Source organism: Emydura macquarii, unplaced genomic scaffold, assembly GCF_026122565.2.
Source record: "Emydura macquarii macquarii isolate MOO-44397 ecotype Brisbane River unplaced genomic scaffold, CSIRO-AGI_Emac_v2 contig_2994, whole genome shotgun sequence".
Classification (NCBI taxonomy): Eukaryota; Metazoa; Chordata; order Testudines; family Chelidae; genus Emydura; species Emydura macquarii.
Genome location: NW_027133131.1, coordinates 5,182,170 through 5,195,606, shown reverse-complemented (window position 1 = coordinate 5,195,606; position 13,437 = coordinate 5,182,170). Strand labels below are relative to the sequence as shown.

General features: G+C 42.8%; 1 protein-coding gene across 4 annotated transcripts in view; it reads right to left on the bottom strand.

The window, feature by feature from the left end:
• VDR (vitamin D receptor) overlaps nt 1-13,437 on the bottom strand; it is a 99,156-nt gene that overhangs the window by 11,004 nt on the left and 74,715 nt on the right. For all 4 annotated transcript variants that reach the window (XM_067529777.1, XM_067529778.1, XM_067529779.1 and 1 more), the window contains 3 exons: nt 3,511-3,695; nt 1,725-1,833; nt 154-325 (listed from right to left, as the gene is read on the bottom strand). In XM_067529777.1, coding sequence (XP_067385878.1) covers nt 154-325; nt 1,725-1,833; nt 3,511-3,695 — 466 coding nt within the window. The remainder of the gene's footprint in view (nt 1-153; nt 326-1,724; nt 1,834-3,510; nt 3,696-13,437) is intronic.

The following is a 13,437-nucleotide window of genomic DNA, read 5'->3' as shown; positions in this document are numbered from 1 at the left end:
TGCTTGGGCTTAAGGTAGCAACAGAGCTGAGACAAGCTTAGGAAAATGAACAAGCAGCATAAAGCTGGAAAGACATGGAGATTTCAACCAAAAAAAAAAATCAAAGTAACGCCTCCCTCGCCCCCCAATTTCTGGGAACAAACCCATCCTTACCTGAACCCTGGGATCATTTTTGCAAAGCTAATCACTTTCTGTATGCTGTAGCTAACAAGGTCAGCCAGGTGAGGTAGCATGGAGAGGTGCGAGAAGTTAATGTCCATGGGAGGGCTTTCGTCACTGTCCTCATTTAGTGCCATGTTGGAGAACATTGTGTGCTCTACAGCCTCTGGGGAGGGGAAAGAGGTTGATATTTATCTTGGCTGCACTGTTTCCCATGACACAGAAATCTGTTCTTTAGGATAAAAATCAAGCAAGAGGGGAGAGAGTCAAAATAAATAATGCACAATCACAGCCTTACTCTCAGGTGGCTTAGGCTAGGGAATAGCTTAGCAAAAATAAGTGGGGAAGAATAAGCAACAATCTACATTTGAGTGAGCTGACTCACACTACAGGAATCTTAGCAGTCCTTGGAAAAGGATCCTGCTGGACCCATTGTGGTACAATTAGGAGAATATGGGAATCAAAGCAACACTAAAGCTCTATTTGTTTTGAAAACCTACATCACATTCAGCCCATATCCCTCACCTGGCACATCCCCAACAGCCTCCCAGCAATCTGTATCCACACCTAGTAACTCACATCACCCCCTGTACCCCACACCCAGGCACCAATATCCCCTGTGCTATAATCGCCTCACTCCCTAATACCACCCCTGCAACTATTTACCCCTAGCAGGTCTTCTGCCCTCACACCATGTCCCAACCGCTTACTTATTTGTTATCTTCTCCCTACTTGCTCCCTCCTGTTCAACAAAGCCACATGCCTACAGTAAATAATCTCCCAATGATATGGCTTCTTCGCCATCCCTAGAATTCCCCTGTCCACCTACAGCAAACCCCCTTCCCATGATTCTCTCCTGCTCTCAGTAGCATCCCAGTCAGCCACCTCTCCTCTGAGCCAGGTTCCCTCTTGCGCTCTAAAAGCTGCAGCACCTCTGGACTGGTGTAGCACCACCAGCCCTTCATTAGCAGCATGGAGCAGGAATGCACAGTCATTAACGCAGAAGTATTTGCTTGAGGATTTGTGAGGGCGATGCCCTGCAGAGCAGACGTCCTCTGCCATTACCCATTTCCTCCCAGTCACACAACCCTCCACACAGAGGGACTGCTTCAGGTTTGGAGCAAGAGGGGCTGCCTCTTATATTCAACTCCCCTCCCTTTAACAGCTTGTGGCCACATCAGCTGTTTCCCCACTCCTTTTGCCCCATTCTCTGCACCAGCAAGCAGCAGAGATGACTGGACCCTACGTCAGTGCTCAAGGATCTGGGCTCTTTGGGAGATGTTACAAAGCGGTCTTGTGCTGGAAGCCAAATGTAGAATTAAGTCACGAACGAACAAACCATTTAACATGCTTAACTTTAAAAGCACGCGAGCAGTCCCTCCGGACTTCAATGGGACTAAGCAGGTGTTTACGGTTTGGTATGTATGAGGTTGGGGAAATTCGTTTCCCAAACGAAGGACATGAGGCGTCAGAACTGCCAAAGTGTCAAAATAACCCAGCTTAAATCCCTAGTTTGACTTATCTGCGTGACTATCATTTGTAGGGGAGCAAGCCAGGCACAATACCTTGAGAACAGCTGAAGGTATCTGAAGAGTCTTCTGATGAGGAGCTAGGCGTATGGACCGATGACCATCTAGCTGTCGTTCTATTGCTTGAGTTGGCTCTCACAGGAGGCTGGAACAGAACACAGGGACTGATTATACCTCTGAGAAAGTGGGCTGACAAAGGAACACTGCATTTTTCTTTATTCTTGGTGTTCTCCCAGGTAGAGGGCTATGGTTCTGGCTACACCCTGGCCGAGGATAAGGGTGCAATCCAGTGGACCATAGAATTTTCAGGGAGAATTTCCAAAAGTGCTCAGTGTTGGCCTATCTGTGCTTTCTTTTATTTCAATGGAAGCAGAGTTGAAATGGTGCCGACTGTTTTTGGAAAACTCACCCTTGGTCTTTTCCTATTTCTATTAGATTGCTCAGGTCATTCCTGGCTGATGCCAGGCTGCTTCCTACGATACCTTGTCCAATGAACCCAGTGTCCACCCTGGGAAAGGGCAGGTTAGTAAATTGCTCCTGGGATGGTAACTTGTCATGACAATGTTGCAAGACTGACTTAGAAGTACTTTAAATGTGGCTACCAATAGTTTCAACCATGTGTCCTTTTGCACTGGGACTCTTACCTTCTAACTGTGCTTTGTGGGGGTTTTTAAGACAGTTTTAATATAATTCTATAATTAAAATTAACTAGCAATTGTGTTAAAACTAACATAGTAGATACATCAGGTATATTAGTCACTTAGGTTTTTCTTCTAATTTTAAGCTATTAATGTTCCACTTATAGGCCCAGACCTCAGTTGGTTGTGTGAATCAGCCTAAGTCAATGGAGCTAAGCTGATTTACTCCAGATGGGGATCAGGCCGGCCATATTTAACTAGAGCATTCAGCACATGGTAAGGTTTTGAATATTAGTTTTCAGATCACTATTGAAATAAGAATATAGTCCGTTACTCCTTAAATTTTAGCTTATTTAAAAAAACAGACTGCGTCCTGAGCAGAGAAAGGTTTTATGCAATTACTGCATGTTTGAATCATAGAATCATAGAATATTAGAGTTGGAAGGGACCTCAGGAGGTATCTAGTCCAACCCCCTGCTCAAAGCAGGACTAACCTCAACTATATCATCCCAACCAGGGCTTTGTCAAGCCTCAGCTTAAAAACCTCTAAGGATGGAGATTCCACCACCTCCCTAGGTAACCCATTCCAGTGCTTCACCACCCTCCTAGTAAAAAACTTGTCTTCCAAAGTCCTTGTGTACCACAGAGGAATCCAACTAATTCAATAAACCTATAGGCTTCAATTTGACATATAGTATTTCTCTCATGGATGGCAACTGGAATGGATTAATATATTTTAAGGTCAGACGGGATCATTGTGATCTAGTCTGATCTATGTAACACTGGCCACAGAGAACCTCACCCAGTAATTTCTGATTCAAGCCCATAGCCTCTGTGAGGGCTACAGCATATCTTCTAGAAAGACATCCAGTCTTGATTTAAAGACTTCAAGTAATGGACAGCTGTCCTTTGTGGGAGCACCCTAAGCTGATAGATTCTGAACCTGGGGGGTCATAAAACATGTTTCAGGGGGTCATGACCACCCTCCTTTACCATACGGCTAGTTAGGAGGAAGGTTTCGAATATGTTGTAACATTGGGTCATGGTAGAGGTAGAGACCACTTCTTTAGCTTAGAAGTTATTGCACAGCATTCTACCACCAGCAGAGGTCCTCCTAGTAACAGCTAACAGGTACTCTTCTGCGTGAATGAGGTAAGGGAGAGAAAGCAGGTCCTGGAACATACCCGGAACTGGGTGAAATCAGAGTAGGTGGGGTCATAAGTTTTGCGATGAGCCTCGAGAAGGATGTCGATGACTCTCTGCTGCTCCTCTGATAATTTGGGCTTCATGCTTTCTTTAAGAGCCTCCTCCTCCTTTCGCTTCATTATCATCTCTCTCTTCCTCTGGACCTCCTCATCTGTCAGAATGACTGTTTACAAAGCAAGGGGAAGAGAATAAACAAGAGTAAAAATCATCATCCTGGAATTATACACAAATACCTAGAAACTGGGTAAAACCAAAAACTTCCTGCAGTGGATGACCCTGAAGCTCACTTACGAGACAATATTCTGTCCCTTTGCACTGCTACATAATAATTAAACCTATATTTTCTCCCACATTCTTTAGGTCTCCTGAATTAGCAGGTCACTGCTTCCTGCTGCCACTTAAAGCTGATTCAGCAATGTCATAGCTCCCATAATCCGAGGGAAGCATTTGATCCTGTGTTAGGTGGAATAAAAAAAGAGGTGAGGAATTCTGGTATCACCATACATGTTCTAGACCCTAGCCTTGCAGATTGTTGAATGAGGGTGAATTTCTGTGGAGAGTCCCATTTAAGTCAGTGGGACCTAGGATGTGGGCAGACAGCCCAGCTCAGACATAAAGAAGAGCTCTGGGTAGCTCCAAAGCTTGTCTCTCTCACCAACGGAAGTTGGGCCAATAAAAGATATTACCGCCCCCACCATGTCTCTTTGTTCATATAATATCAATTGCAGGAGATAGGCCTTAAAAACATAAGAATAGCCATACTGGGGAAGAACAATGGTTCATTGAGGCCAGTATCCTGTTTTTTGACAGTAACCAGTGCCAGATGCTTCAGAAGAAATGAACAGAACAGGGCAATTTCGAGAGATCCATCCAGTCATCCTGTCCCAGCTTCTGACAGTTGGAATTTTAGGGACACACGGAGCACAGGGTATGTCCCTGACCATCTTTGCTAATAGTCATTGATGGACATATCCTCCATGAACTTATCTTTTTCTAACCCAGTTAATACTTTTGGCCATCACAACATCCCATGGAAATGAGTTCCACAGGTTGACCATGTGTTGTGTGAAGAAGTACTTTCTTTTGTTTGAAACCTGCTTCCTTAATATGTTCTATCCCAAGCCACATACAATATTTTTTTAAAAAACTGTTTGCAAAAGAACTATGGAGCACGGTACCTAGCCCCTTCCTCGGGCCATGCTCCTGTGCTGGCTGTGGCAGCCTTGTGTGAGAGCACTGTAGTAGAAAGGATAATCTGCTATTTCAGGGAACTTTGAGCAGGGAAGGAAGTATCACATTGAAAGTCCTTTGTGTGTGCTGAATGCCCCTCCTGATCATGCAAGAATTCAGCCTGTAACTCTACAATTCCTACATTCTAAATTAAAATGCATCGAAGTTGCTTAACTCTAACAGGCAAAGAAGCTAAAGAGGAAGGGTCATCATAGGGAAAAACTCCAAGATGTTCAGTGATCTAGACTGTGAATCTTTTGGAGAACTGATTTCACATACTGTTTGCATCCTAACCATTTAGCAAGATGACAGGTATAATAAAGAGTAACTACAGCCCTTTTTTGCAAGTCTTCAAAACCCCTAAATTTTGGTCCTTGCATTTTTAGAAGAAAACAACAAACTGCTCCCTATACTTGTGGAATTAACATTTTAAAGGAATTAATTGAAAAAAAAATTCACAGAGCTAGTCTACACCTAAAACTAAATACTGAGGCCTTGTCTACACTAGCAAACTGAAAGTACAGTAAATCTGTAGTTTGCGTGTACAATGCAAGTTTTTCCATTTCTTCATCCCACTCCCTGAAATGTCTCATCAGGTTTCACTCCTGTGGTTTATTGCACCATCAAAACTTCTGAAGAGAATTCTAGACTTGTAATTAACATGCCCCATGCATTACCCTGAACAGTGTATATTCCACAGGCATGGCAGGAGTGCAAAGGGCAGATTCTTTGAAAACACTGATAATTTACAGTTTCGTGATCAGGAAAAGTTTGCATTACATTCTGCAGATACTGTTCAGAGAAATGGCACCATGTCCTTCTCTGACTGTATAGATTAACTTGGGCAAATGTGCACAATTCAGTTACAGGACACATGGCAATATTTGTTCAGCAAAAGCTACTTGAATCGGCTATGAACACAAGCTATGCCCTGCTCACAATTAAACATTAGTTAACATCAGCAGTTTTCGTCTGATTTTTTTCTTTAAAAAAACATTTAAGCATAGGCTTAAAACTCACTAATCAGAATGTGGAGGGTTCCTATGGACATCTCTATGCTTAAGCCTTGATTCAGCAAGGCACTGGGCACATGCTTAGCCTTACGCAAATCTTTTAGCAATACTGACGCATGAGCTGAGGCCATTTGGGGCCTTCATACAGATCAGGATTTTGCATTCTGAATGAAGAGAGCAATTTTGGCAAACAAAAGTCAACACCCATTTTTCTGATCATGGGTCTTTAAACCAAACTGGTCCCTCAACCCAACTGTGCTTTTTTAGCTCTGGTTTAGGATTGATCATAACAATTTCCAGGACTTAAACCAGTGTACTTTACACTGGCCGAAAACAAAGGGTCATTATGTTTGAGATTCTAGCTTCACAAAACTCAGAAAATGCAAAGTCATTGTTCCTCCTTTGACCGCATATTACAGTGCAGAATATTACCTTTGCCATCTCACTGCTATGTACTGATTTCTAGCTACCAAACACATTGACTTATATTTCTACATATAGGTCTCCAAACATTCAGAAGCATCAGCTCTTGCGTACCTAGTCCCAGGCAGTGTATGTGGGGCAAGTGATTTTCCAAACCCTTAACAGGCCTAGCTATTTCTAAACAAAACGTTCTTTACAAAAACGTCCAGGGGTCCAATCCTTCAATGTGCTTAGCATCTTCAACTCTCCCTGAAGCCAGTAGGAGTTGAGAATACTCAGCACCTAGTAGCATCAGACTCTGAAATCCAAGTTTTCCCATAAAGAAAAAGGAGAGATTTAGATTTATAGCTGAGTTTTCTAGGAGCTCAGCACCCAGCAGCTCCTAGTGAGAGCAAGAGGAGCTGCTGGGTGCAGAGTACTTTTGAAAGTCTGGCAACTTATTTAGGTGCCTACATGGGAAATGAGCTGTTCTGAAAAAAATCTAGCTTCCACTGTGGGTTCTGGGTTACTTTTGAAAATCTAGTCCTTACAGTTGTTGAGCTATGAGTGAGTCCTCCTGGCAAAGCATGACGACACATCCCTTTCCACATTTGGAAATGTGTTGTTTGCTTTGTGGTACCACCAATCAGGACTGAGACCCCAGTGTCCCGTGTGCTGCAGAAACACATGCGCCCCAGCACAAAAACCTTACAGGCCAACTAAAAAAGGCCACACAGAATACCCCACATAATTTACTTTTGGGGTGAGAACAAGCACAAGTAACTTCAGCTCAAACGGTACTTTTATTAAAAAGTTCCAAGCACCTGAAAAGTATAACCAGTTGAAGTGTTTTAAAACCGTAACTACATTGCTATTATCACGAGATTATAATGAACCATTTAGCACAAGCAGCATAGAGAATTTATCATCTTATTTTATCTTTTGATAGAGTTTAGGTAAGCAATCACAGTGTTTCCTCCTCCCCCCCCCCCCACACACACACACAATCTATACTTAAGCCCAAAGCCAAACAGCCATAGAAAGTTTCCATTTTAATACATCAGCATAACTCAGCAGAGCAAATACACCTTGAAGGGTAGGTAATAAACCCTAACATCTGTCAAGACAGTATCAGTCTTTTAACCTGTCATCAACAAATAAAAAAAAGTTTATCTTATGACTGGAGGCTTTTTGCCGACATTAGGTTGCAGGAATATTGTGTGTTTAGGTTAAGGTGGAGTTTGGAATGAGAGGTTTGGCAAGAAAAAGAGAAGCAATACATCTGATGGAGCTGTGTTCAGAGGTAATGTAAGGTACCATAGCTGTGCTATGTAGCCTTCAGTTATAGCTGCAGGGTTTAGCCGCCGGTATTTTTCCAATACATTTTTTAAAGTTGCATAACACTCTGCATGCCTCAAAATGATTTAAAATCTAGGAGGCAGCTAACTGAACATTTCAGGCCAAAGGGTTACACTACGATTAGAACACTACAATTAGTTCTTAAGAGATATGCTTTTGTAAGATCATTTTTTAGGTTTGTTTACAAATTAACCTGGATAAGAGACTGATATAATTACAAATTCCCCTTTAATATCCTGCTTTCGATAGCAAAGGGGGGACTGCTAAATTCTAAATGGGAAACTGCTAAAGAATTAGCTGGGGAAGGGCTTTTGGATTAGTGGCGGCTTTGCTAGAATCAGATATCAGCAAATGTCAGAGATAAAGTAGGGGGCAAAGTTAAGATTTCATGAGGGAGCAATTCTTTTTGGGGACTCTGAATCGTATGTATTAAATTACAGTTACACAGTTTGCTTTGGTAAGTGGGTGGAAGGGCTAGGAAACAAAAACATCAAGCCAAGCGAACAAGAGCTTTGTCTTGACTATAACTGTGCAGTGAAGACAGAAAAGGGAGATAGCTATCTCATTGTAAAAATCCTAGTAGAGACCAAGCACCGGTAGGCTGTATTTCAATATAGCTTTTTGGCGTCAGCCCCAGATGACGGGGGGGGTGAGGTAGATAGCTCTCTCAATGAAGACACACTTTTCTGCAGTGAACATGTAGCTTAGGATTTAAAAGGTGTGTGAGGATGTGTTGGCTAGTGTGTTTTATGCCGCTTTATGTACACTAGAGTTTTAGAACATGCTAGTTAGTCTGTTGCAACACACCTAGTGGAGATCAGCCAAAAGGTGGCACAAATCAAGGGGTGCATTTTGAAGTGTGCCCCTATGCTACAGATCTCGACAAGCCCATTATCAGTCTAAAATGTCATGGCACTCATCAGTCCAGAGAGAGATAAAGATCTTTCAAGACAATGAAACCCAGTGAATGGTAGTAAAATTAAAATGAGCACCACTTGACAGTTATGGGTGAAATGATTAACAGGGTAGGTGGGTGCTTAGCAGTATTAGATGATGAGATTCAAGGACAGTGGGCAAGGTTACCCTGTAACACTCACAAAAACACTCTTAAGAGGCAAAACAGAAACTTGGAGGAGCCCAGGGGTGGGCAGTTGGATGCACTCAGACAAGCTACATGTGCTCAAGGGGAAAATGCTCACGGAGCAATGGCAAGGAATCACACCCTTTTACAAGGAAAGGGACCACATTATCCAGGGGGAAACAAAGAAAAGCAGAACATAGAGCAGACATTCAGAGTGTGCTCAGTACCAAGAACTGGACCAGCATTTATCAAAACCTCTCACTTTTTATCAGCTCCTTTGCCATGTAGGGTGCTGAAATTTGATGAGAGTTTGAATATCCAGCCCTTATTTAGGCACCTAAATAGTGGTTAGAGACCAGGATTCTTATGTCAGCTTCACAAGAGAAGGAAGTTATTATGGCGAGAAAAGCTCAGAAAGCCCTTAGACACTGTTATTGAAACTCACCCTTCTGCAGAGGAACAGCATAAAGTCTATGCAGCATGTGAGCCCCATTTGAGGGTTTACAAGTGGCTTGAAGTGCTCGCTTTCTGCACATGGGAAAATTTCCTTCTAAATTCTGAGATGTGACTCTGTGGAGTCTAACTGGAGACCACTGAGTCAAAGCAAAAGGAGCTACTACAGATTCTTCAAAAGAATGAACACCATACACTATTGATCGCCAATCCTGATTGGGTTATTATTGTACTATGTAACTAGGCTTGGAAGGAATCTATTTTTAATTGGTGAGTGTCCATTTCACTGCACACACAAACCGATGAAAAAATATTTCCATAATAATCATCAAAATTTACAGATAGGCAAAGAAAGAAAAATGCTGCTTCTGAACTTGGTAGAGTTTGATTTAAGGATATTTACTTTGTGTATTTTGACATGCGATTTTGACAATTTGTGTTTTAATGGTTATCAAGCTTTTACTTTTTGCATCTCAACACCTACTGTCATTAAATAATTGTCTGACCTCCCCCAACAGTTGTCCCCCCCAGTAATTTCCCTCAACTGTGAACAATTTAAAAATCAATAAAAATAAAAACTGCTTAAAAATAAACATTGATACTGTCAAAATTATATTACAAATAAAAATTGAATTCTGCCAAGCCAATATATAAACTATCACATAATAAATACACTACTTGTCAAGAGGCCAGCAGATAGGGCCTAGAAGCAATCCAGGATTTTATGAAATAATTCCTAGGCCTGGTCAACACTAGGAAATTCGGTCAGTAGAACTACGTTGCTCAGGGGTGTGAAAAATCCACATTTCTGAGCAACAGTTAAACCAACCTACACCCCCATGTAGACAGGGATAGACTGATGAAAGAATTCTCCCATCAACCTAGCTACAGCCTCTTGGGGAGGTAGATTATGTACAGCGATGGGAGAACCCCTCCTATTGGTATAGGTAGCGTCTTCACTGAAGTGCTACAGCAGCATTTTAAGTGTAGACACACTCTTAATTTCTTTCCATCTTCTTTAGGCTTAAAAGTGTCACCAATTAACCGAGTTCAGCAACAATTCTGCTGTATTCAGCTTCAACACATCCATCTACCGGCTTCCAGACACGTTTCCAGAGAGGGGTGTGTGACATGACTGAATAGTACAGAGGGCAATCTCCTACTTGTATCCTCCACCAGATGTATTGTGACATGACACACATTGTTAACACAACCATACTTGTTAGTTCTGGAGGCAGGAATGATTTAAGGAAATGATAGTGTGTTTCGCACTGATCATGTTGCAATTTGCCCTAGTTAAATGCTTAAAAAGTGGAAAATGTTAACTTTAAAAAGGCGTTGACAACACGGATTAATTTTAATTCTGATCAAAGGATAACAACTTCAATGTGCTCAGTCACATAGAAGCTGAAAGCAAAAGCATTCCCAACTCATTGCTTTTGCAGAAGCGTATTTTGTCATCCATCCAGATGTTCTTTCCCTATAAAAAGAGGCCAAATAATAAAGCAGTGAGTTTCTCACTTGTTCTGTCTTTGAGCTGGGTGTTGTCTGCTGCATTAAACATTTTGGAAGACTAGACGCTGTGGGGCTGGATCCTGCTTCCTCAGAAGTCAATTTCAAAACTCACTGATGTCACTGGGAACAGGACCGGGCCTTGTGGAATGTCTGCAGTAACTCACCCACAATTTCATGTTTCACTGCCAGTTACTGAAAGCAGTTGTCTGCTTTGATGGCTCCATGTGCTATAGCTTCAGCTAGAGACCACATGTTACTGGAGCTTTAAAAAACTGCAATGGAATGTAAGATTATTTCAATTACAGAGAAAAGTAAATCCCTACAGGTCTTTTAAAGCTTGTCTTTACTAAATGCATGTTGAATTCACATTGAGATAGAGAGATTTCTACTATGTTTGCAGTGTGTGTCTCTCCCTGCAGGGCAACTGGATTTTTGGTTCGGGTGCCATAGGGTTGCCAGGTCCCTGAAAACCAGACACCTGGTAACCCTAAATGACACCTGGCACAGAAGCCAAAAATCAGATTGTCCAGGTGAAAACTGGATGGGTGGCAACCTTAGGCTTCACTCAAGTATTTCATTCAAAATGAAAGCCAGCACACCAGCTCTTCAGCCTGGTTGTCAGCATGCACGCAAACCAAAGTGCTATCTGTGAATCCAATGTTGGATTCCTACCACGCCATTTGTGTGACTCTTCCCGCAAAAACTTGCTGAGATTTCTACCAAATTTACACAGACTCTTCTGCGCCCAATGGCACTGCACAAGTCTGTTACCAGTCAGCGGCTAGCAGAGCATTTGCTGTACCAGGAGAATTTAAGACAGTAAAATGAAAGGGCAGAGATGTTCAGGATCCTGTCTGGATGAGCAGTAGCAGGGGCTGGCCACATCAGGTGACTCACAACCCAGTAGGACTACTCTTGACCTGGCAGTTGATCTAGAACACACTACACAATACACACTCCCAAACCAGTGATAGCTTTACAGTGATTCATAGTTAGGCAAGAGCTACTGGTAGCGTAAGAGAAATTCCAGGATGCTATACTATGTAAATTTATAAATAAATTGATGAATCATAACTCCCCATGACAGGGCTGGTCACAGGGCTGCTGCAGGACTCTATGTACCCTAGGCTTCCTGGTGTTTTTCACATTTAAACACAAATAGGAATGAGAATCACACATTGGAGGGCATGGAGTGATTCCCTGGATCACCCAATTTGATCCCCTGCAACTTCACAAGGCAACTCAGTCCCAACAGATAGTTGCAAAGCAACATACAGGATCCAGCTTCACACTGGATTACAAAATAAGAAAGCCTCTTAGCTGCCCTTCTACTAACCCCCATCTTCTCAGAAGCAGCAGCACCGCCTGCAGAAACAAGACTAGCTGCCTAAAACAGCTCCTGTCAGTGCTTTCATTTGTTGCCACTTTTGCCACTCCCAACCCCTCAATGCTGCTACCATCACCACCTGGGGATCTTATTCCATGGGAACGACAGGCATTATTGTGCCTCTTGAAAGTGAGAGAAGCATAGGGAGGAAGGTCTCTTCTCCAGTGAAGACTGCAGAATTCCAGTCTGCAGCAGAAATGGACAGAGAAAGTGATACAGGAAGCATGAGAAAAAAAAAAAAAAGGACAGAGCAGATGGACAGAGCAGCAGGACACAGGAAGCATGAAAGAAAGAAGAGAAAAGGGCAGAGAGAAGGAGGATCATGCCAAAAAGCTGACGTGCAAGCCAAAACACACTCATTCCTCGTCCCTTGAAAAAGAAAGACTTAAGCCACCCACGTTGCAGTCACAGACAATGCCACAAAGCACTTGACATTTCCACTGTGCTACATAAGCATTCTTGCCCACCTTGACACTGGTTAGTACCATCCCCATTTTACAGAAATGGATGCTGAGGCACAGTCAGGTTATTGTGAATTACTTGTTCAAGGTCACAGCAAGTCAGTGGCAGAGCCAGGAATAGAACTTGTGTCTGCTGGCTCCCATTCTCAGCTGAGAAGGAAGGAAATATCAATGTTCTGGTATCAATCACAATGCAGTAGGCAATGCCTGCTCTGAAGCATTTATAATTTGAAAAGATACATACATCCAGAGGGACAGGGAGAGGGTAACGATCGAAAGAGGTACGCTATTTTGACACACTGGTCTCTAAATTAAAAACACATTGGCTATTCCAGACTTCCCTCATTATTAGCTGGCCAGTTTCTTATAGTTGTCACAGAAGTAGATTTTGAGGAGGCACATTTAAGGAGAGGGTAGAAGCCTTATGAATCAGAGAGGGCATTCTACACACAGAAGGACCATAGAAGTGTGGTGGTCAAAGCCAGCAGAGCAGTTGTGACAGCAACACAGGAGAGGAGAAGGTATATAGGGAGGAACAGAGCAGGAAAGGCCTTGAAAATGAGGGAAGGTGTAGGAATGGGGCTGGTGAGGAAACAACCAGTAACAGCAGTTACAGTAGCTAGGAGCAGGCAGCCAGACCAGGAAGACAAGAATGCAGAAGTAGCTGCAAACAAATGTGCCTTGGCATAGCAAGTTTGTAGCACAAGAACGAGCAGCACAGAAGCAGAGATTTGTGCAACTGGGCCACACAAAGGCAGTATTCATGACATGCAGAGGCGTTCTTAGTCATGGCACACTCGAAGAATCCTCTCCATAACACACCCTTCCATTTAGTGCCCACAGAACAAAGCCAGAGCCTAGTAACTCACTTAAATGAATCATCCTTCCTGGGTAAAGGGTAGCAGAAGCATAATGGAATGGAACGAGCATCACAGTACATTGGGCCAGCTACTCTCTTGCTGCTCAGGGTGCAGCCATCCCTGCTTCTCTTGCTCCCAATAGTG